The 25000-nt window shown below is 49.6% G+C and overlaps 2 protein-coding genes across 2 annotated transcripts in view; both read left to right on the top strand.

The window, feature by feature from the left end:
- Window positions 1-7379, top strand: part of hunk (hormonally up-regulated Neu-associated kinase) — a gene marked incomplete at both ends in the record, with an annotated part of 17023 nt that extends 9644 nt beyond the window's left edge. The window contains 3 exon segments of the mRNA XM_084443451.1: window positions 77-280; window positions 3180-3333; window positions 6643-7379. Coding sequence (XP_084299577.1) covers window positions 77-280; window positions 3180-3333; window positions 6643-7379 — 1095 coding nt within the window.
- Window positions 7380-22198: 14819 nt separating this feature from the next.
- LOC311312894 (E3 ubiquitin-protein ligase RNF14-like) overlaps window positions 22199-25000 on the top strand; it is a 17873-nt gene continuing 15071 nt past the window's right edge. Inside the window, exons 1-4 of the mRNA XM_084442902.1 lie at window positions 22199-22228; window positions 23216-23371; window positions 23809-23939; window positions 24847-25000. The exon at window positions 24847-25000 is cut by the window's right edge and continues 374 nt beyond it. Of these exons, the coding sequence (XP_084299028.1) occupies window positions 23224-23371; window positions 23809-23939; window positions 24847-25000 (433 nt within the window). The 5' untranslated portion in view covers window positions 22199-22228; window positions 23216-23223. The remainder of the gene's footprint in view (window positions 22229-23215; window positions 23372-23808; window positions 23940-24846) is intronic.

Below are 25000 nucleotides of genomic sequence, written 5' to 3' on the forward strand. Positions count from 1 at the left end.
CACCACACACACACACACACACACACACACACACACACACACACACACACACAAACACACACGCACACACACGCAGTGTGAGAGTGTGTGTAACCCCTTGCGTCCCCCCAGGATCCACATCGAGGAGATCAACCACATGGTCCTCCTCCACATGACGGAGCGGATGAGCTACAAGCACAGCGAGGTCCTGAGCGCCGTGCTGACCAACCGCGCCTGCCACGCCCTCGCCGTCTACTTCCTGCTCAACAACAAGATGAAGAGGCTCTCCAAGGAGTACCGGGTGAGGGGACGAGCAGGACACACACACACACACACACACACACACACACACACACTAGCCAACCAGGCCACACACGCACGCACACACACACACACATGCACATACACACACACACTAGCCAACCAGGCCACACACACGCACACGCTCGCAAGGTGAGCCTTAAGACTAGTAGTACCAGGTGAGCCTCTAGGAGCACCAGGGACCAGTAGTACAAGGTGAGCCTTAAGACTGGTAGTACAAGATGAGCCTTCAGACATTCCTGCTGATCCTAATCTAGGAAATCACAAAGAGCATCTAACTCAATCTAGGCTATAAAAAGACGGCCTGTTTGCTCACGGTACGAACACAGCAACCAGGCTCTCTGGTACCAACACAGGTACGAACACAGCAACCAGACTCTCTGGTACGAACACAACAACCAGACTCTCTGGTACGAACACAACAACCAGGCTCTCTGGTACGAACACAACAACCAGACTCTCTGGTACGAACACAACAACCAGACTCTCTGGTACGAACACAACAACCAGGCTCTCTGGTACGAACACAACAACCAGACTCTCTGGTACGAACACAGGTACGAACACAACAACCAGGCTCTCTGGTACGAACACAACAACCAGACTCTCTGGTACGAACACAACAACCAGGCTCTCTGGTACGAACACAACAACCAGACTCTCTGGTACGAACACAGGTACGAACACAACAACCAGGCTCTCTGGTACGAACACAACAACCAGGCTCTCTGGTACGAACACAACAACCAGACTCTCTGGTACGAACAAAGGTACGAACACAACAACCAGGCTCTCTGGTACGAACACAACAACCATGCTCTCTGGTACGAACACAACAACCAGGCTCTCTGGCGACACAGAGAACACAGCAGCGCTCTGAATAGATCCCTGAGAATAACACGTCTAAGAATGTCTGAGAGGAGAGGGACAACACACACACACACTCACACACACACACACACACACACACACACACACACACACTCACACACACACACACACACTCACACTCACACACACACACACACACACACTCACACACAGGTGACTGGAGGGGCCGTCGAACGCTCCTCACCAGGAAATGAGACAGAGAGCATGCTGGGAAACAGGAAGTGGGCCTGCGGTGACGGGGTGAGGGTGGTGGTGACAGGGTTATGAGGGTGAGGGTGGTGGTGACAGGGTTATGAGGGAGGTGGTGACAGGGTTATGAGGGTGGTGGTGACAGGGTTAAGGGCGGTGGTAACAGGATTTTAGGGCGGTGGTGACGGGGTTTTAGGGTGGTGGTGACAGGGTTAAGGGCGGTGGTGACAGGGTTATGAGGGTGGTGGTGACAGGGCTATGAGGGTGAGGGTGGTGGTGACAGGGTTATGAGGATGGTGGTGACAGGGTTAAGGGCGGTGGTGACAGGGTTAAGGGCGGTGGTGACAGGGTTAAGGGCGGTGTTGACAGGGTTAAGGGCGGTGTTGACAGGGTTAAGGGCGGTGGTGACAGGGTTATGAGGGTGGCGTTGACAGGGTTAAGGGCGGTGGTGACAGGGTTAAGGGTGGTGTTGACAGGGTTAAGGGCGGTGGTGACAGGGTTAAGGGCGGTGGTGACAGGGTTAAGGGCGGTGGTGACAGGGTTAAGGGCGGTGGTGACAGGGTTAAGGGCGGTGTTGACAGGGTTAGGGTGGTGGTGACAGGGTTATGAGGGTGGCGTTGACAGGGTTAAGGGCGGTGGTGACAGGGTTAAGGGCGGTGGTGACAGGGTTAAGGGCGGTGTTGACAGGGTTAAGGGCGGTGTTGACAGGGTTAAGGGCGGTGTTGACAGGGTTAAGGGCGGTGGTGACAGGGTTAAGGGCGGTGGTGACAGGGTTAAGGGCGGTGTTGACAGGGTTAAGGGCGGTGTTGACAGGGTTAAGGGTGGTGGTGACAGGGTTAAGGGCGGTGGTGACAGGGTTAAGGGCGGTGTTGACAGGGTTAAGGGTGATGGTGACAGGGTTAAGGGCGGTGTTGACAGGGTTAAGGGTGGTGTTGACAGGGTTAAGGGCGGTGGTGACAGGGTTAAGGGTGGTGGTGACAGGGTTAAGGGCGGTGTTGACAGGGTTAAGGGTGGTGTTGACAGGGTTAAGGGCGGTGGTGACAGGGTTAAGGGCGGTGGTGACAGGGTTAAGGGCGGTGTTGACAGGGTTAAGGGCGGTGTTGACAGGGTTAAGGGCGGTGGTGACAGGGTTAAGGGCGGTGGTGACAGGGTTATGAGGGTGGCGTTGACAGGGTTAAGGGCGGTGGTGACAGGGTTAAGGGCGGTGGTGACAGGGTTAAGGGCGGTGTTGACAGGGTTAAGGGCGGTGGTGACAGGGTTAAGGGCGGTGGTGACAGGGTTAAGGGCGGTGGTGACAGGGTTAAGGGTGGTGGTGACAGGGTTAAGGGCGGTGTTGACAGGGTTAGGGTGGTGTTGACAGGGTTAAGGGCGGTGTTGACAGGGTTAGGGTGGTGTTGACAGGGTTAAGGGCGGTGTTGACAGGGTTAGGGTGGTGTTGACAGGGTTAAGGGCGGTGTTGACAGGGTTAGGGCGGTGGTGACAGGGTTAAGGGCGGTGGTGACAGGGTTAAGGGCGGTGTTGACAGGGTTAAGGGCGGTGTTGACAGGGTTAAGGGCGGTGGTGACAGGGTTAAGGGCGGTGGTGACAGGGTTAAGGGTGGTGTTGACGGGGTTAAGGGTGGTGTTAACAGGGTTAAGGGCGGTGTTGACGGGGTTAAGGGCGGTGGTGACAGGGTTAAGGGCGGTGTTGACGGGGTTAAGGGCGGTGTTGACAGGGTTAAGGGCGGTGGTGACAGGGTTAAGGGCGGTGTTGAAAGGGTTAAGGGCGGCGTTGACGGGGTTGTGTCCTCCGCCCGCCAGGAGAAGCAGTTCCAGGAGAAGAAGACGGAGAAGAGCGAGTACTTCCAGACGCAGTGGAGGAAGCACGTGGACAAGGTCACCATCCCCCCCAAACAGACCCCCGTCTACCTGGCCGTCAGCAAGGGGCCCAGCAAGGAGAAGAAGCACCGCACAGGTGAGAGGCGCACGCTGATGATGTCACACTTTGACGTTTGACCTCTGACCGCTTCCGCCCCCCGGCCAATCAGAGTGGAGGAGAGAGTGTCTCTGAGGTCACGGCGCCCAGGGCTGGTCTCAGGTCAGATACCACGACGACTTCGTCATCCGTTAGGACGCCTCGCGTTATGATGAGATCAGCTGTTGTAAGACGTGAGCTCTGTCCCTCTTGTCTTCACTATCCTTAAAGTTATCATTTCAAACGTTATCTTCTAAAGAAACCTAGCGCTGACTGAGGTAACAGAACGATTCAACACACCCCCCCCGTTCATGAAAACCTTCCCATTTGCAGTTGGGAGAATTCCCTGGTGTAAGTGGTGAATATTCCCGGCAGAAATCCCAAGCTGCACACAGTTAGCGTTGCGTCTCGTCAAACAGAAGCGTTTTTTTTCCCACCAGACAGGGTTAGGGTGAACCTAACGTTGGAGGAGGAGCCTCTGTTAGCATGCGCTGCTAGCTAGTCTGGCAAGCACGACCGTTGCCCGTAGGCGAGCAAACATCAGAAAATTCACACGATAAGAAACCGCAAAGATGTTCAGACTGTCAGCGAAGACAACACACAAGTGATACTGTTTGGTTTTGAAGTGACCGCCTGCACCCTAGGTGTCACCCCCAAAAAACTAAACTGTGAAGTTGGAGATGACCTCTTTAACCCTGACTTGACCCCCGGGGCAGACGCACACACACCCAGACAGAGTGACCCCTGAGCAGGCTGGCGCCCAGCACATCTGGGTGGTTATGCGCTCACATATAACCATACAGGTGGGAGATTTTCTGAACTATGACCTCAGGTTGGCTCTATGCAGCTCTGAGCATAACCCCCCGCCCCCGTGGTCAAACTCCCCCCACCAGGCCTCTCAATCCGCAGGCGTCAAGGGAGCTAACACTTCTGACATGCCTGTGTCATGTCACTCTTTAAATAAAGTCTTACCGGCTATGGAAGTACAAGCTCAACTGGAAATGCCGACACGTGATGGAGAAGCAGCTGTGCATGAAAGCCTTGCCAACTCATTCAGACTGTTCTTTAAGAAGCCATGACTCCACCTTGGCCTAGTTAGTTAGAACATCATTGTCCCAGTCCCATCTTCACTCCGTATGAATGCTCCCAACGCCCCAAATATGTGGAGATGTTCTGTTCCTTGGCGAGCTGGTCACGCCACTTCAGGGTAATGTAGCCTCCTCGCTTCCAACTCAATTTACGGAACAAAGAACCAAGTGTTTCCTGCAAGATCGGTTTCAACGCACGCCTATTCTTAACTGAGTCGCCATCTCTCTTTGTGTGTGTGTTTGTGTGGTAAATAAGTAAGCAACAACAAGTCTGTTTTTCCCCCAAAATTACATTTCATGATATTCCCTTTACCTGAAATAGAACTGACCGTGAGACAAGAAGAGAGAGAGAGAGAGAGAGGGAGAGACAGAGAGAGAGAGAGGGAGAGAGAGAGGGAGAGACAGAGAGAGAGAGAGGGAGAGAGAGAGGGAGAGAGAGAGAGAGGGAGAGAGAGAGAGAGAGAGAGAGAGAGGGAGAGAGAGAGAGAGAGGAGAGAGAGAGAGAGAGAGAGAGAGAGAGGGAGAGGGGGAGAGAGAGGGAGAGAGAGAGAGAGGGGGAGAGAGAGGGAGAGAGAGAGAGAGAGAGAGGGGGAGAGAGAGACAGAGAGAGAGGGAGACAGAGAGAGAGGGAGAGAGAGAGAGAGAGAGAGACAGAGAGAGAGACTGAGAGAGAGACAGAGAGAGAGGGGGGGAGAGAGAGAGAGAGAGACAGAGAGAGAACTGGAGGAGAGAGATCTATTCCCAGTCTGAACACTAGCAGAATCAGGATTGTTCTCCATGGGAGATCTGGGGATAAGATGTCACATCTATTGTTCTCCGCAGAATGACCACGTTCAACACAACAGCACTGAGGGAGGGGACACAGTCCCAACACTGAGGGAGGGGACACAGTCCCAACACTGAGGGAGGGGACACAGTCCCAACACTGAGGGAGGGGACACAGTCCCAACACTGAGGGAGGGGACACAGTCCCAACACTGAGGGAGGGGACACAGTCCCAACACTGAGGGAGGGGACACAGTCCCAACACTGAGGGAGGGGACACAGTCCCAACACTGAGGGAGGGACACAGTCCCAACACTGAGGGAGGGGACACAGTCCCAACACTGAGGGAGGGACACAGTCCCAACACTGAGGGAGGGGACACAGTCAACACTGAGGGAGGGGACACAGTCAACACTGAGGGAGGGGACACAGTCCCAACACTGAGGGAGGGGACACAGTCCCAACACTGAGGGAGGGGACACAGTCCCAACACTGAGGGAGGGGACACAGTCCCAACACTGAGGGAGGGGACACAGTCCCAACACTGAGGGAGGGGACACAGTCAGCACTGAGGGAGGGGACACAGTCCCAACACTGAGGGAGGGGACACAGTCCCAACACTGAGGGAGGGGACACAGTCCCAACACTGAGGGAGGGGACACAGTCCCAACACTGAGGGAGGGGACACAGTCCCAACACTGAGGGAGGGGACACAGTCCCAACACTGAGGGAGGGGACACAGTCCCAACACTGAGGGAGGGGACACAGTCCCAACACTGAGGGAGGGGACACAGTCAGCACTGAGGGAGGGGACACAGTCCCAACACTGAGGGAGGGGACACAGTCCCAACACTGAGGGAGGGGACACAGTCCCAACACTGAGGGAGGGGACACAGTCCACACTGAGGGAGGGGACACAGTCCCAACACTGAGGGAGGGGACACAGTCAGCACTGAGGGAGGGGACACAGTCCCAACACTGAGGGAGGGGACACAGTCAGCACTGAGGGAGGGGACACAGTCAACACTGAGGGAGGGGACACATTATTTTGGGGGCTTTCAATAAAAAAGCCCAGTGGTCAGAGGTACAACATGTGCGCCCACATGGATGGATGGAGGGAGGGAGGGAGGGAGGGAGGGAGGGAGGGATGGATGGATACACAATTTGTATTCTTGTGTGTTGTCAGTTAGTTGATTTTATTGTTATTTGTTTTCATGTAGGACTACAGATGGAATGTAGCTCTGAGCTAAATCTGGTGAACCCATTTTAATGCTCCTGAACATTTTATGTACGTGCACATTGTCCTGTCCAAATAAACTTTTGATGATGATGATGATGATGATGACATGAGCGCATGAAGGGTTTTATCCAGCCAGCCAGCTGAACCGTGGGTCAGTCAGATATCTGTCCTGGTGTTGACTGGTCACGGTTGACCCTTTCTCTCCCTCTCACCCAGGTCTTCTCCGGGCGATGACCGGCGGCCATCGCAACTCTCCTCTGGCTCCCTCTGGCACCGTGGCGTCCTCCTCCATGGAATACCTGGAGATCCACCCCCTCTTCCCTCACGCCAGGAAGCCAATCCGCCGCCTCGGAACCCTCCAGCCGGCCAATCCCAGCCCGGAGCACTCCGTCCCGGCCCCGCCCGCCCCCTCGCCCATCGGCATGCACTCGTACGACTCCCTGGCCAAAGCCCAGCCGGTCGAGGACACCCCGTCCACGCCGTGGTACAAGCTGACCAACGGCACGTTCTCCCCTCCCCGCCACGTCTCCGCCTTCCACCCCGACTCCTCCTACCTGAAGAAGGCCACCATCCCCAGCCCCCCCGTGCTCATCGTCAACCCCCAGCCCAAGAAGAGCACCTCCACCTCGGACTGGTCGGACGCCAGCGGCAGCCCCCCCAGCCTGGTGGGCAGCCCCCCGGGAGGCTCCGCCTTCAGCCCCCCGAAGTCGGCGTTCAGCCCCCTCAGCCCCTGCTCGGCGTTCAGCCCGCCGGCCAACGCGGGGGGCAGCGATCCCGACAGCCCGCAACACCGCGCCAAGTTCCCCTCCATGGGGATCGGGCAGATCCTGAAGAAGAAGGTGCAGCCGTTCAACTTCAGGGCGGAGCAGGTGCTGGAGGAGGTGGTGTCTCCGCCCCCTTACCCCATGCAGACGCTGCTCTGTGCCTCGGGGGCGCTCAAGACCCTCTGCTGAGGCATGCTGGGTAAAAAAACAACAACAGCGATTAAGTCTGATTTGGACCACGATTTCTTAATCTTTGTAGGGCGGAGTAGTCCACCTGAACGGCCTTCTGAACTTCTATTCAACCAATCACCATGACCGCTCTATCTGAGTCACCTTCTCGTTCATAGTGACTGTAGGCTGAGTATCTGTAGGCTTCGATTGAAACACCAAAAATCGGTAGGGTGGAGTGGGAGGGGCCATGTCTGAGTGGTGTCCAATCAGAGCTGCTGCCCCGTGTGACCTGGTCGGTGATGCAGACCAGAGAGTGGAGCGATGGTGAGAGAGGGGGGGGGGTAGAGATGGATCACCAGGATGCCCCACATACCGCATGAAGACGGCAAGTCCTCCAGAACATCATGTTATAGGAGGCTCAGAACACACACACACACACACGCACACACACACACACACTCGCTCTCACACACACTCTACAGAACGCTGTAATATAGATCCCTCTTATGTAATATTACTCACTCTGATGAGAAAGTGAGCCTGACACAGTGCCACTAGCCAAGATGGCCGCCTCTTGGTCAAGAACATTTGTTGATGGACCTCCGTTGGCTCCATACCCAGAATGTCGTCTACAGGGCGCGGCTAAGCCCCTCCCCTTAGTGCACTAAACCAAATCTATACTGTAACACCAGGGTCCGACATTTACAATACCTCTGATTGTTACCTCACTGTAGTCTTGTGCTGTCTTTCCAGTGTGATTTTGATGTGTGTGTGTGTGTGTGTGCGTGTGTGTGTGTGTGGACTTTACCACCTAGTGGCGGTTGTCAACAAACCCAACACCTGTCAGTCCATCACTGTTGCCCAGTCAAATCAGCGTTTGTAGAGTTTAAATCCATTTCAATCTCAACTCTAGATTTCCACCAAACTCCGATGCAGGCTTCTGGCTGTAAGACCAACATTGACACATGATTGTTACTCAAGAATCACAGGTTCCAGCTTATCTAACCTATAATCTACGCCCCAAAGCCAGCAGATTGCATAATATTCCTACTGTGTAACTGCTACTAGAGGTTTTATAGTCAGGTCTCAGTTACACGTAAGATAAATCAGTCAAGGCCCCGTGTGCCCTGATAGACGGAGGAGTAAACGAGCTGTAAATCTTATCAGCAGTGCCCCGGGGTGAGGCGGTGACAAAGGGAACCATGACTGTCGTCAGTAAAAACATCCACAGAGAAAGCGATTGATTTCATTCTCTCTGAAGTGATGCTGTAGTTTGTACAGCGTTTACCGCCTGACCAATATTGCCAAGAACGGGAGTTTTGTAACGTGACATTGTTCTTGTACAGTTCAATCCCCAGTGCTTTTATTCACACCGTTTCTCGTATTCTCATTCAATAATGTGTTCGTTCGGACCAGCTGCAACATTTTCACAGAACATGCCAGTAACTAGTCGATCCACCAGATTGTATCTACTCATGCATTTCCTTCACACTCGCATACTAAGGCTACTCACTGTTGAGATAGAATGTCTTTCTGTCAGACTGAAATCTTGCATGCAATGTGTGTTAGAATTGAAATAGTATTGTCTTTGGAAATAATGTATTTGTAGTTTTTTTGGTTGATACGGAGATTGAGAAGGGGGCTGACAACTCTTTTGTACGTTTTTCTAACGGATGGCTTCGCTTGTGTGTCAAGAGATTTTTATGTTGTATAAAATATTTTAAATATTTATACTGAATCCACTGTGTCTCTGGTCCTTCTAACACACATGGTCACTGTTTGAGAGCATTCCTGATGTTGCTGTGTGTGTGTGTGTGTGTGTGTGTGTGTATATTGCATGAATGAATTATTTCTTAAACATGATTGATACGTTGATAGTTAATCAAGTATATAGTTTTCTGGTGAATTAAAATCTCAGAATGAATAAGGGGTGAAATGTCTCTGATGGTTGAGGGGTTCTGGGATAAGCCTGAAGGACCTCGCCCCCAACTGTTGCTGCTACATTCACATGCCATATTCATTTCCCACGAGGCACCTGTGGTGGTCGTGAAATCCCTACAACAGCTGAATGACCTTTTGGTGTCACACACACACACACACACACACACACTAAATTCACTCAGCTGTGGCACCCGGGTCCCTTCTCCCTCCGGAGAGACAAAGAAGGGGGGTCCCAAATGTCACACACACACACACACACACACACACACACACACACACACACACACAGCCAAAAGAGGGCTCCCCGATTAAATGTGCGTGGCTAAGCTGATAGAGCCGTAGGACAGTTCTGGTTCATTAGAGCTCTTTGTTTACCAAGGAGACAGACAGTTAGCCAGGGAGACAGAGTTAGCCAGGGAGACAGACAGTTAGCCAGGGAGACAGACAGTTAGCCAGGCAGACAGACAGTTAGCCAGGGAGACAGACAGTTAGCCAGGGAGACAGACAGTTAGCCAGGGAGACAGACAGTTAGCCAGGGAGACAGACAGTTAGCCAGGGAGACAGACAGTTAGCCAGGCAGACAGACAGTTAGCCAGGCAGACAGACAGTTAGCCAGGGAGACAGACAGCCAGGGAGACAGACAGTTAGCCAGGCAGACAGACAGTTAGCCAGGCAGACAGTTAGCCAGGGAGACAGACAGCCAGGGAGACAGACAGTTAGCCAGGGAGACAGACAGTTAGCCAGGGAGACAGTTAGCCAGGGAGACAGACAGTTAGCCAGGGAGACAGACAGCCAGCCAGGGAGACAGACAGTTAGCCAGGCAGACAGACAGTTAGCCAGGGAGACAGCCAGTCAGGGAGACAGACAGCCAGTCAGGGAGACAGACAGTTAGCCAGGGAGACAGACGGTTAGCCAGGGAGACAGACAGTCAGGAAGACATGGCAGGTTCCGGTTGCAGAGAGATGTCCAGTTTCTCCCGGGTCAACCTCTCATCATCAGCAGCTCAACTGTCCAGCTACAAACAAACAAAACGACATGTGCGTCTGTCCTGTGGGCTCGCTGTGAGTGGACAGTGTGGTCCGGGCGTTGGACGGGGTGGAGGGATGTGAGTGGACAGTGTGGTCCGGGCGTGGGATGGGGTGGAGGGATGTGAGTGGACAGTGTGGTCCGGGCGTGGGATGGGGTGGAGGGATGTGAGTGGACGTTCCTACAGCATGACGGACCACTTCCTTGGGAACTACCTCTCACCTCCACCAGGCTGCTCAGGCTTGGACCACAACCACACTGACCCTGCTTTAGGCCTGTTTCTATCTGTCTCTCTATCTCTCACACGCACATGTGCACCCACACACACACACACGCACACACACTCACACACACACACACACACACACACACACACACACACACACACACACACACACACACACACACACACACTCACTCACTCACTCACACACTCACTCACTCACTCACCCACACACACACACACACACTCACTCACTCACTCACTCACACACACACACACACACTCACTCTCACACACACAGACCTCAGGGAGCTGATAGAGAGACAGAGATGATAGAGCGAGAGAAGGAGAGAGCTAGAGACAGTAGGCTCTGAGACACGCATGAGACAGAGGACAGACAGTCCTAATGAACTAGAGACAGGGGACAGACAGTCCTAATGAACTAGAGACAGGGGACAGACAGTCCTAATGAACTAGAGACAGTAGGCTCTGAGACACGCATGAGACAGGGGACAGACAGTCCTAATGAACTAGAGACAGAGGACAGACAGTCCTAATGAACTAGAGACAGAGGACAGACAGTCCTAATGAACTAGAGACAGGGGACAGACAGTCCTAATGAACTAGAGACAGTAGGCTCTGAGACACGCATGAGACAGGGGACAGACAGTCCTAATGAACCAGAGACAGAGGACAGACAGTCCTAGTGAACTAGAGACAGGGGACAGACAGTCCTAATGAACTAGAGACAGGGGACAGACAGTCCTAATGAACTAGGGGACAGACAGTCCTAATGAACTAGAGACAGGGGACAGACAGTCCTAATGAACTAGAGACAGGGGACAGACAGTCCTAATGAACTAGGGGACAGACAGTCCTAATGAACTAGAGACAGAGGACAGACAGTCCTAATGAACTAGAGACAGAGGACAGACAGTCCTAATGAACTAGGGGACAGGGGACAGACAGTCCTAATGAACTAGAGACAGAGGACAGACAGTCTAATGAACTAGAGACAGGGGACAGACAGTCCTAATGAACTAGAGACAGGGGACACAGTCCTAATGAACTAGAGACAGGGGACAGACAGTCCTAATGAACCAGAGACAGGGGACAGACAGTCCTAATGAACTAGAGACAGAGGACAGACAGTCCTAATGAACTAGGGGACAGAGGACAGACAGTCCTAATGAACCAGAGACAGAGGACAGACAGTCCTAATGAACTAGAGACAGGGGACAGACAGTCCTAATGGACTAGAGACAGGGGACAGACAGTCCTAATGAACTAGAGACAGGGGACAGACAGTCCTAATGAACTAGAGACAGGGGACAGACAGTCCTAATGAACTAGAGACAGGGGACAGACAGTCCTAATGAACTAGAGACAGAGGACAGACAGTCCTAATGAACTAGAGACAGGGGACAGACAGTCCTAATGAACTAGAGACAGAGGACAGACAGTCCTAATGAACTAGAGACAGAGGACAGACAGTCCTAATGAACTAGAGACAGAGGACAGACAGTCCTAATGAACTAGAGACAGAGGACAGACAGTCCTAATGAACTAGAGACAGGGGACAGACAGTCCTAATGAACTAGAGACAGAGGACAGACAGTCCTAATGAACTAGAGACAGAGGACAGACAGTCCTAATGAACTAGAGCCCAAATGAGATCTGATCTCCAGGAAAAGCAGGTCAGCTCAGTAGACGGGATCAAGCGCCCCAGTCGTCTCCAGAAGAGATGATTAACTCACTGACACATCACACACCAAGAGAGCTGGTGTGTGTGTGTGTGTGAGACTCTAATCAACAGTAAGCTTTGGATAATCACAAGATTTAGGTTTTGAAATTCAACTGTTGTTTTGTCGGGGTGGGATGATCACTAGTTGGTTTGTTTTGTTCAAAGAAGGCAGAAGGCAGAGGTCAGAGGTGACTGACACAGATTGGACAAAAGGAATCAGACAAATACTGGACAAGAACCAGAGCAGATTTGATTGGTCTGACATTGTAGGTATTGGACTCTTATACAGCTTTATCTTGGACTTTTGTTGTATATTTCTGAATATTTTATATATTCTGTGTACCTACGGTAATTTCGAATGTGCCTCTTTTGTCATCCTTACTGGTGTAACACAATAGACCCCCTTGGGGATAATAATAATAATAATATAATCTATCTACCTATCTATCGTATCGGTCCGTCTATCTACAGTATCTATCTATCTATAACATATTCAACAGCTTGTCCCATTCAAAAAAATAAAAGCATTCATAAATATCACAGAGTGCTTTACATGACAGAAACCCCATTTAACCCCAAAAGACAGCTGGCAGAAAACATCTTCCTAAGCTCATCCCTTCCAGGCCACCGTCCGCTGTAGGACAAAGAAGAAAATACATATTCTGACACGTTCAATTCCACAGACGCCTGGAGCCCAAGAGACAAAGGACTGATTTATTATCACTTTATATTAAACACAAACCACAAGATCTGATACATACGACCCATCACACACTAGAATATGTATTTATATATACAGCATAGATTTCTACAAAAAATGCTAATTGTTTTTTCCACAATATTGAAGAACAGCTTTTTTGTTTTTCCACACAGGTGGCTGTCTCTCCCTCCCTTAGATATTCCTCCTCAAAAACAAGACCAGGAATCCAATCAAAGAGAACAGCACAGCCAATAGCAGCACAGCGTCCGTGGCAACTGCAGCGTCGGCCCTCGCAGCGATTGGTCAAGTGCTTCATACAGGAAAGGCTGTGATTGGCTGATTGGGAGACGATGCTTCATTGCCTCCATGGCAACATTGCTTCCGTGTTGCTTCGGAAGGTGAGAGGAGGGGATGAGGGGTGGCTACAGGCACCAGACACTCACCCCCCGTCCCTGAACACTCCTCCTGTGTGTGTGTGTGTGTGTGTGTGTGTGTGTGTGCGTGTGTGCGGGGGTGGATGAGGGCAGAAACTGCCGTCTTAACGGCTCACAGCAACGCACCAACACGACCTCTATAAATAACGGCTGAAATGAACTCATCACACTCATCCTCGGGACACTCATCCTCTCAACATGTGCTCCTGACACTGAGATCATCACCTTTAAATCCTCACCTTTAAATCCTCACTAACAAACAAACAAACAGGGACGTAGCCTCTTTCTCTCTGGTCAGACTCAGAGCCGGACACGGGGGTCAACACATCTGGTCCCGACCGTCTGAACCCAGACTGCTCATCCCTTACTGGGGGAACAGACACACGGTAAAAGACCCCCTGCCGACAACAAAGACCACGCTGCCGGCTGGCTCCTTTTTTTTTTTTTCCTCCAGCGATTGAGGGATGAGAGCATGAGAGAGAGGGAGGAGGGGAGGGAGGGAGGAGAAAGAGAACAACATCCTTACACACTGAGATAATGAGCGGGAGGAGGGGGGCGGACTACGAGAACAGACTCCTCCCCCTCTGCCCATAGGAGCGCGAGGGGAGGGCTAACGGAAGATGACAGGCGCGCAGGCGCGCGAGCTGGCTGGCTGGCTGCTCGTCTCGTGAACACCGTGACGAGATGGCAACAGGCACTCCCGTTAACATGTGCTCTTTGTTGCTATCGCAACCTACCCTTGGATACAGCGTGCTGGTTGGCCGTCCTGTGTTGTCCTGGCCGCGCGCTGATGCCTCGTGGCGGAGCGGCGTTGAGGGAGGCCCGTGGCTCCAGGGTGGGCTGTGTGGCGGCGGGCTTTCCCGCCCTCTCAGGAAGTGTTGCTAGGCACATTTGAGGCCAGTCGGTCGGTAAACAAACCTCACCTTCATACATCAACAACAACAACGCCACCCAAACCCTGACTCCCTCCCAAACTGGCTGTTTGAATCAAATCCTGGGGATCATTTTAATGAGTGGAAAGCAGTAAGGACAGATGATCCACTGAGAAGTCGAAACAACAGATTTTTTTTAAATGGAGGAATGTAAATGTTTTGCTATGTTTTACTCCAGACCTCAGAGACTTTATGAATAAATAAAGGCTGAATTAATTCATGAATGAATAATTTAATCGAATTCATAGTTAAAATAAAAAATAAAAAATTGACATATTTCTGCCATTTCTAATTCGTCTAGATATGAAGGCGCTTTGTTCTGTGCTTTTTCTCTCACAACAAACATCCATTTTCCCAGCGCAGTCTGGGAAGACCATCCAACGTAGAGCGATAGCAAGGAGCCGCACCACAGTGTAGACTAGGGTCAGTCGGTCTCCACCCCAGCAAACACACAACGTCAGGGAGACGTTCAGATCATGTCTTAATAACGTCCGTCGGTCCTGAACCCCATTTGTACGTCTGCTGGACCCCTCAATATTCACACGTCTGGCTTGGACCCCTCTAAGACGTCTGTGGACATGCAGAACGGGTCCAATATCTGAACGTCTAAAAAAACCGTTCATTCTGGCTCCTAATTGGATGTCTTTGGACGTCCGAAAAAGACGAAAAATACATCTAAAAGACGTCTTTTAGACGTGTCTTTGCTCAGTGGGACCCTTACATCTGTAAGTCTTCACAGAGACAGACACACCTGCGACTAGTGAAATAAACGCCACCCCCTCCTTCTGCAAGAGAGTCGGTTTGACGAGAGGAATTTCAACTAGGATGTTTTGGCCTCACGAGGCCGGATCAATAAGCCTGCGTGGATGATTAATTAACTGACCACCTTAACCAAAGTCAAAGTCAGGTTTATTTGCCAAGGGACACCTTATTTATTATTTATGAATGTATGTATTAAGGTGGCAGACAGGTGACAGTGATGACTGATGACCAGAACACACAGCCTGATCAGATCAGGGGGGGGGGGGGGGGGGCAAGGTGAGACAAGGGCGGGGTAGGAGAGGTAGGGAGGAGTGGGACGGTAGGGAGGGTAGGAGAAGTGGGAGGGGTAGGGAGGGTAGGAGAGGTGGGAGGGGTAGGGAGGGGTAGGAGAGGATTAATTGAGGTGAAATAACGCAGTGTCCTCGTCCTTGTAGGAGAATGGGTGTGTGTGTGTGTGTGTGCATGTGTGTGCGTGTGTGTGTGTTCTAAGGCGTAACATCACTGTTCCTCATCTCATCGCTGTGTCTACGATCCAGTTCAGCCTCGACCTCCAGAAGCCTCTGACCCATGGTCACCATCAGATCCTGGATCTGGGGAGAGAGGAGAGGAGAGGGAGGGGAGAGGAGGAGAGGAGAGGAGAGGAGAGAGGATGGGCAGGAGAGAGGAGAGGGAGGGGAGAGGAGGGGCAGGAGAGAGGAGAGGAGGGGCAGGAGAGGAGGGGAGGAGAGAGACGAGAGGGAAGAGAGGAGGAGGAAGTGGAGGAGAGAGGAGAGGGAGGGGCAGGAGAGGAGGGGAGGAGAGAGAGGGAGGAGAGAGAGGGAGGAGGAAGGAGGAGGTGGAGGAGAGAGGAGGGGCAGGAGAGAGAGGGAGGAGGAAGGAGGAGGTGGAGGAGAGAGGAGGGGGAGGAGAGAGGAGGGGCAGGAGGGTGAGGAGGAGAGAGGGAAGGAGACACCGGTCATTAAGGAGAAAGAGAAGGAGAGCCAGGTCATTAAGTGGGAATGGCGGAAAACTCAAACAAGCATCTTGAGAGTCGGACAGACAGACAGAATCCATTAGCAGCAGGATGGAGTCAGGGTGGAGCTGTGGCTAGACAGCCCCTCTGTCTGCATATCTAATCACCCCCACGCCGGCAATATCACCAGATAAGACCCAGTCTGGTCCCCTACCGGGCAGGGAGAACACCGCCATGACAGCTGAGGCTACTGACCAATATCACCAGATAAGACCTAGTCTGGTCCCCTACAGGGAGCAGGGAGAACACAGCCATGACAGCTGAGGCCACTGACCAACCACGTTTAAACAATAACCTACAGCTTCTGTGCAGGAAGGCTACATCCTGTTATGGTAAGCTGTGGTTCCCCCCTCGTTATCCAATCAGAGGCTTCTAACGCCAGCAGAGCGCTCCAGGGACCCCCGACGACGCCTGGTCGGTCAGGATGAAACCATGACATCATCACGTAAGCACTAGGGTTGCGAATTTCAAGGAATTTCATTAATTGATAACTGTTCACCTTAACAAACAGTAGTCGATTTAATTGATAAGAATGTCCCGCGCTGGACTGCACTTTGCTCGCTTCATTTTTGTGTCGTTGAAATTTTCCCGGCATCCCAATTATCCTTCACTACATGGCGTGACGCCCTCATGTGCAGTCAGACCTTAAATCATGATCACATTCAGACCTTAAATCATGATTACATTCAGACCTTAAATCATGATCACATTCAGACCTTAAATCATGATTACATTCAGACCTTAAATCATGATCACATTCAGACCTTAAATCATGATTACATTCCACGCAACTCCCGATGATGTTTGTTCCCCCCAAAAAAGTTCTGTTCCATTAACAAGCAATTCATCGAGTAACCAAATCTTACTCGAGTAAATTCTTATCGGCAATTAATCGATAGTCGAACTATTAACATCCCTAGTAAACACTGAATCCTATCCGTGTCTCCACAGATCTGCGCTGGTCAGACCAGGAGGCCAGTGGCCAGCAGGACTCAGTCAGTCCTACAGTGACCCTCAGAGGCCTTTTCCACCAAAAGAACTCTGCTTCGTGAACCGGTTCGTTTCAAAATCCCTGGATCCTTGGTTCTGTCCAGAGAACGGGCCCACGTTTCCACCAGTTGTGAGCCGGACCGTTGTACGTCAGCCCACGCCCATGATGCCGTCACGGTTCACACTGAAAAACTTTTTTGTGGTGCCGGTTCTGAACCAGCTTTCGGGTTCCCAAACTCATTTCTTTTTGGTCGAAATGCTCGGAACCATTCAAAATTAGGTTCTGGAACCGGCACTGAACCGGTTCCCTCTTGGTGGAAAAGGCCCATCAGTGCCTCTAGACCTGTTCAACCAACAAAAGAGCCAAACAACGACTCCAAACGCAGGATTGTAAAACCAAACCTAAAGCAGCAACGGTGAAGATAACAATCAAACTCATTCCTGAACACATGAAGGCCTGGAACGTTAGGAGATGTATTTAAGTAAGCGCTTGAGAAGTTATTAGCCTGGTCGCCCACAGATGCAGACTCCAGGAACATGAATGAATGAATGAATGAATGGATGGAGGATGTTTTCCCCGATTGGCAGCGTTGCAAAGATACGAGTTAAACCTGTCATTGTTATTATCTACTAAAAAAAAATCACAAACATCTTAAATTGATTCCACGCCGGACACCGTGACAACATAATCATGACCTAGTGCCACCACGCAAACATGCATGTCACATCTACCCCGTCAGTCATAATCCTAAATACCCCAAGACCAAAACATGTTTTTCCACCACACACAGATTCTTCTACACACACCCTTATCAGGCCCATTGTTCCACTATGTGAGGCTGGACTGGCAATGCTAAACACCATCGCCACCTACTGGTCAATCTATGAAACTACAGCTGTTTTTCACGGTACAAAAAAAGGAGACAAAGGCCCTTCTCAATAAATGAGAAAGACCACATTTTTTGGCCTAATGACTGAACAACAAGTGTTTCAGGATGATTCTCATATCATCTAGGAAGGAAAATTATAAATATAAAGCATACATATGGAATAAAGATATAATTATGATTGCATTAGTTTCATTCAGACAATTTAATGGATATGAAATATATATAATAATAAAATCATACATAACAAAGCAACAATTGAAGAAAATTGCATTATTGACCTCTAATTAAAGTGACATTGCGATTTAGAGGTGGTGATTCAGAGGTGGTGGCTAAGTGACTTAGAGGGGACGACCAGAACAAGATGACATCAGTCTCAACCTGTCTGGTCCTTGCTTTTATATCGTCTGGTCTCAAGGATTTCTGTGACGGCCATTAAGCTGGGTGGCCGAGTCACCCTCCACTGTCCTTCAGAGTTCACAGACACAGCAGAATACTGCTCTGTCCCAGCAATGACACCCACACCCCAATTCCACCAATCAGGATTCACAAGTTTCCCGTTGAAGGTTATAAAGAGGATCAAACAGGAACAGTGGAGCAACGCTCCCATCCTACCGGTAGTTTAATGCAGCGTTTGCCCGGCGAGACCTTGGTCAGGCACATGTTGATGATCTCATCACAGCTGATCTCATGGGTGTGATCGAGCACAGCGCATGATGACAACAGTGTGGTTAGAGTGTCCGCCTTGAGACTGGGAGGTCGGGAGTTCGATCCCCGGCCGAGTCATACCAAAGACTATATAAATGGTACCCATTGCCTCCCTGCTTGGCACTCAGCATCAAGGGTTGGAATTGGGGGGTTACATCACCAGATGATTCCCGAGCGCGGCACCGCTGCTGCTCACCGCTCCCCCAGGGGATGATGGGTCAAATGAGGAGAACTAATTTCACACACTCAGGTGTGACAATCAGTGGGACTTTATATATATATATATATGTGAGTCAGAGTATTGATCTTTGAAAGAGGATTCCCCCTCACAGTACGACTGGCTCATGCATCACCTCCTATGAAAAGAGATGTTCTCAGGATGGGGAGGAGCCAGAAAACTCCCATCTGACTTCTCCATCAGCCTGCAATTACCTGTTGATTGACAACACCTGTTGGAACACACCCTACACCAGCCTATTAAAGATCCACAAGCCAAACCGTTGTTCTACGCACACTGAAGAAGACCGGACGGCCGAAAACGTTTTGTGCCAATAAAAAATACACAAGACATTTCTTTGAATGCGCTCCCCATCTATCTTTACTCCGATTGCAATTATCGGGACTACGCACCAGTCTGAGCGCAACGGCATGTTATATTATCTCATAACAGCTCAGCCAGTGGTGAGTTAGCTACTGTACCTGGGACAGCTGTTTCTCCACGTTCTGCTTGTACTCCAGTGTGACCGGCTGCTCCTTGGGGTCCAACTGCGCCACCTGCTGGCCCGAAGAGCCCAGCACATAGCTGCAAAAGGGGATAAACAGAATCACAGGTAGTTTGGTTTACAGACATTAATTTGGGGTATATTCCTGTTGATTTCACCCACAAAGCTTTTTTTGAACATTCTTGTTCCTCCACAAAAATTCAAACTTAATCTTTAGCTAAAGACCTTGTTGTTTGACGTCAAGAAGTAAGTTTAAACTAGGGAGGATGGGGCTTTTCCTCATGATTTTCGAGTTGATGTCAATGAAGTCAAGCAGGTTGTTTATCACCTAACCTCATATAAACACAGTTCGTTTACCTCTCCAGGGCTCCTACATCCAGGTAGAACAGGGATCTTTTGAAATCCAGTTTCTTGGGTGTTGACGTATACACCATGCCCAGCGAGGAGCTGCAGCCTTGACAGGTGAGCTCGACGACAAGGCTACAAAAATACAAACATAGAAAGATTCAGTTACAGACTTTCAAGATTCAGTTTACATGATGAGTTCACAGTTTTAAACTGGGCCCTTTATAAGTACCATACCAGGCTGGTTCACCCCGGATCCCAGAGAAACGTGTTTCTTCACCAACCGACACATTTTCACTGACACCTACAGACACAAGAGAGCGGATGTGAGTGATGTGTTAGCTAGTGCTAGTTATTCACTGACAGTGCTGCATTAACTGACATCACATGGCATCTGTGTGTGTGTGTGTGTGTGTGTGTGTGTGTCACTGCCACCAGCTTAGAATGGCTGCTGTTCTGACCACCACTATCCAAAGATGTACTGTATACACACACACACACACACACTCTTTGCACTAACTCGAAGCTGCTATAGCTGATGATGGATGTACTTACACACACACACACACACACACACACACACACACACACACACACACACACACACACACACACACACACACTCTCTTTGCACTAACTCGAAGCTAACTATAACCGATGATGGATGTATACTTACTTTTCAGTACTATCTGGTTCCGGTCCTCCTCACTCCCCGCCCAGGAGAACGAGTCCCCGACGGGCAGCCGACAGTTCCCGCAGAGGAAGACCACCGGTGCCTCTTCATCCTCCACTTCTGCTTGTTCAGACCCGTCTTTGGTTATGGTGGAGTCGACAGCAAGTGCTCCGATATCGGCTGAGATGCTGCGTGTGGAGTCGGCATGAGCTCCGACGTCGGTGGAAACGTTGTATGTCTCATCGCTGTGTTCTTGGGTGAAGTCGTGTCGTTTTTTCCAAGAAGACATGTTTGCTTTCGAAGTTGCGCGGTGATTGTGGTGGAGATGCCGAGCGCTGATTGGACGAGAGGGAATGTATGAGGCTGATCCTGTCACGTGACGCGAGGAGGAAACCGGAAGTATCGGTAAAGGCTAGTTCCCATAAACTCGGAGGCCGTTTAGGGTCCGAGTTTAAGGTTAGGGTTAGGGTTAGGGTTAGGGTTAGGGTTAGGGTTAGGGTTAGGGTTAGGGTTAGGGTTAGGTTAAGGTTAAGGTTAAGGTTAGGGTTAGGTTAAGGTTAGGGTTAAGGTTAGGGTTAGGTAAAGGGTTGGGTTAAAGGAGTAGTAAAGGGAAAATGCATGTTTAGCCCTGTTTTAAGGTTACTTATGATCATATACAATGGTTCAGATCAAAACGTTGACAAAACTAGCACTTTTGAGAAAGTCTGATAATTGCTCTACCACCGTTTAGGTCATACAATGGATGTGGATGGGCACCGTGAAAAATCTTTCAAAAACATGTTAAACTCTCGATTTCAAAGACAAGAAACTCACCGAGGTGTTAGTTGGCGTTCTGACATATAATTCGCCATAAAGTAAGATTCTAGTTCATCTGGAAAGGCTTTTTAAAATATTTAGCATATAACTATTTAGTCGCAGCACATACGTGTGTAAACCTCCGCAAACTAGGTAGCCTAGCAACATAAACAATAGCTGTGTTGGGAATCGCTCCCTCGTTCCCTCACTCCCTATTCCCTATATAGGGTTCAGCATGTAGTGAACTACCTAGGGAACGGAGAAAATGTAGGGTACATGCACTGTTCCCTGGAAATCAAGGTGAATTGTGGGTAATAAATAGTGGACTATATAGGGAACGAAAATTCCGTGGAGAATTCGGACACTACAAACAAAATGGCTGACGCCCTATATAGTGCGCTATATAGTGAATAGGGAGCGATTCCGAACACAGCTAATAACAATAGCTACCGTAAGTAGTTCCGCTTCCTGAATCCCCTCTGCGGATTGATCTACACATCTACAACGGTCGCGTCAATACAAGTCAATGGATTTCATAAAATGATCAATAAAACCCTACAGGATTCATACTTTGCGGCGAATTTGATGTCAGAACACCAACGGACACCAATTACCCCCCCAGTGAGCTTCTTGTCTTTGAAATCGAGAGTTTAACATGTTTTTGAAAGATTTTTCACGGTGCCCACCCACATCCATTGTATGACCAAAACGGTGGTAGAGCAATTATCACTATTATTATTTTCTCAAAAGTGCTAGTTTTGTCAACGTTTTAATCTGAACCATTGTATAAGATCATAAGTAACCTTAAAACACTTAAAACCTTTACTACTCCTTTAAGGTCAGAATGAGGGTTGGGGGTTAGGGTTTGACCGGTCTCTGCGCTGATGGGAACTAGCCACTACCGTGCGTTGGCCCCGCCCCGCAGAGCTGCCCTGTCTCAGTAGTCAGTAGTTCAGCGGCAGCTCCGGGCAAGGTAGCTAGCTTTCTACACTATCACTTTAATATCATATTATGTACCTTGCTAACCCGTTACATCACTTATTACTTCCATCGATGTCTTGTTCAGCTTAACTCAACTTAACTAGGTAGCTAGGTAAGGTTAGTGTGAAGTTAAGATAGTTAACAGTAGCACTAGCTATAACCTCAACCTGGAGCTAATGTTACATCATATTGATATTCCCTGTATAACCAGCTAGCTAGTAGTGCTAACCTTAATATGATTGGGTTACAACTTGGTTGTAGTTTGTTAGCTAGCACTAGCTAGCCTGTATGTGGCCATGGCTGCAGTGAGGAGATAGATAGATAGATAGCTAATCAAATTAGCTCATATTATTACAACATTTATATACATTTTGATAATTAAAATCAAACAATCCCAATGTAGCTAGTAGCTACCTGTACTTTGTTACACACAGCAGATATAGCTTCTATTCTAACAGTAGTAATAAGTTGTATAATACAACATATGACTATTTAATGTGTATGCTGAAACAAAATGACAAAAACAAACATTTGTGTAACACTATGCACTATAGCTGGCTAATGTTAGGCAGGTATATTAGGCAGGTATAGTAGTTAGTACATAGTACATGTTAGGCAGGTAGGGATAGTAGTTAGTAATAAATGGTAATACACTGATTTGCATCAGCAGAGATTGTTGTAATGCTGTTAGCTAGCTAGCTTAGCTCAGGTCAGTGCATACCCACTAGTTCTGGGTTTATGTCTGGCTTGGCCCAGGAAACAGTCTGGATTAAGAGACATTGTCAGTATGTATCACCGGGTTATAGCTATTCGATGAGGACAGTGATTGACTGATCTTAGCTTAGTGATTGACTGATCTTAGCTTAGTGATTGACTGATCTTAGGACTTTGGACTCACTTGATTTGACTCAAAGCTGCTTCCCTTCTGGGGACAGTTAGCCTCCTCCTGACCCAGGTCACGTGACTCTCCCCCCCCCAGGTATGTAAATGTCGGAGGACCAGGAATCCCAGGAGGATGAGCTCCTTGCTTTAGCGAGTATCTATGATGAGGAGGAGTTCCACCGAGCCGACTCCGCCCAGGGAGGAGAGATCCAGCTGTGCCTGGAACTGCCTCCTCATTTCAAGGTTGTCAAAGGTGAGTGGTTCCTGTTCAGCCATACTTACCCAGTGCATCTGACTTATAGGCCATTTACTTTTGACTTTAAAGGGGCTACATGCAACATTGTTTCTTATATCTATATTAGAGAATTAACCAGATTCAATCTGTATAGTTGAGGAAGTGAATGTGCGAAAGTATTTCCTCACCACATATGTTGTTGTTGGCGATGATCTTGTGTATCAAGTTTTCCATGTGCATCAAAATTAGCACTTTGTAAACAGTGTGGACCAGACAGGAAAACATGTAATCCAATCTCAACAGCCAATCACAATGCAGCACATATTCACATCCCCAGTCCGGGCAATGTTAGTTTGCTAATAGTGATATGTAAAGAAAAAAATAAAACATGTAGCACCTTCAAACGCTTTAAACCCCTACAGATGATGTTTGTTTGTTGTTGTTGTTGTTGTCAGGAGACAAGCAGAGCGAGTATGATGTGTGCTTCCTCCCTCCTCTGGTGCTCAACTTTGAGCTTCCTGCGGACTACCCATCATCCTCCTCGCCAATCTTCACTCTGAGCTCAAAATGGCTGACACGGGCGCAGGTGAGACCGGCGATGGACAAAAGGCCAAAGAGCTGTGCGCACATCCACCCTTAGTAGGCCAGGTGCTGGATCTGAGAGTGCATACATGAGAAGAGAGGAGAGAGCCACACACTGATATCTCTCGGTTCACATTATTGAAAAAACGCAACGTTTCGACCCTCAGGTCTTCATCAGGCAACTTTGACATCTTCAGGCAACTGTCAGGAAGTTTACCTGATGAAGACCTAAGGGTCGAAACGTTGCGTTTTTTCAATAAAGTGAACCGGGAGATATCGGTGTGCGGATCTCTCCTCTCTCCTCACGAGACTGGTGATAGGACAGCTCGCTCGTCCACCCACTGTGACCACTGCTGCTATGCCAATCATGGAAAACTCTTAAAGGCCTCTAGGCGCTAGCAGCGACTTGATAAACAGAGTGGTGTTTGGTTAACGGTAACATCCTGGTTCTTTTACGTAGGCGGTTGAGTGATCCTGCCCAGGCTTTATCTCTTTGATGGCTAGCGGCCTTGTTGATCTCGCTTGTCTTCTCCTGACTAGGGCTGGGTTTCAAAAATCCATTCATCCATTCTGAATCGTTTCTGAATCAAATGATTCCCAAAATCGATCTTTTATTTAATGAATGAATGAATAAATGAAGGAACAAATAGTTCATTAATTCATTCAATGATTCATTCATTCATTCATTTTTGAAAATCAGTATCGATACCCAGCCCCAGTATTGATGTGTTGCATAACTTGGCAGTCATGTAATTAAGGTTACAGCTAAAAAAAAAAAAACGAATCGATATTGAATCGAATCGTGATAATCGATTCTGAACCTTGTGAATCGGAATCTAATCAATTCTTGAAATTCGACTCGATACCCAGCCCTACTCCTGACCAATCCGGTGTCGTGGTTGTCCCCTCAGATGAGCTCGCTCTGCAGGCGCTTGGACGAGCTGTGGCAGGAGAACCAGGGCTGCGTGGTTCTGTTCACCTGGGTCCAGTTCCTCAAGGAGGAGGCGCTGCCGTTCCTGGGGGTCACCTCGCCCCTGGAGCTGGCCGTCCCGGGCGGCGCCCCCG

Source organism: Borostomias antarcticus (genome assembly GCF_949987555.1).
Source record: "Borostomias antarcticus genome assembly, chromosome: 1".
Taxonomy (NCBI): Eukaryota; Metazoa; Chordata; class Actinopteri; order Stomiiformes; family Stomiidae; genus Borostomias; species Borostomias antarcticus.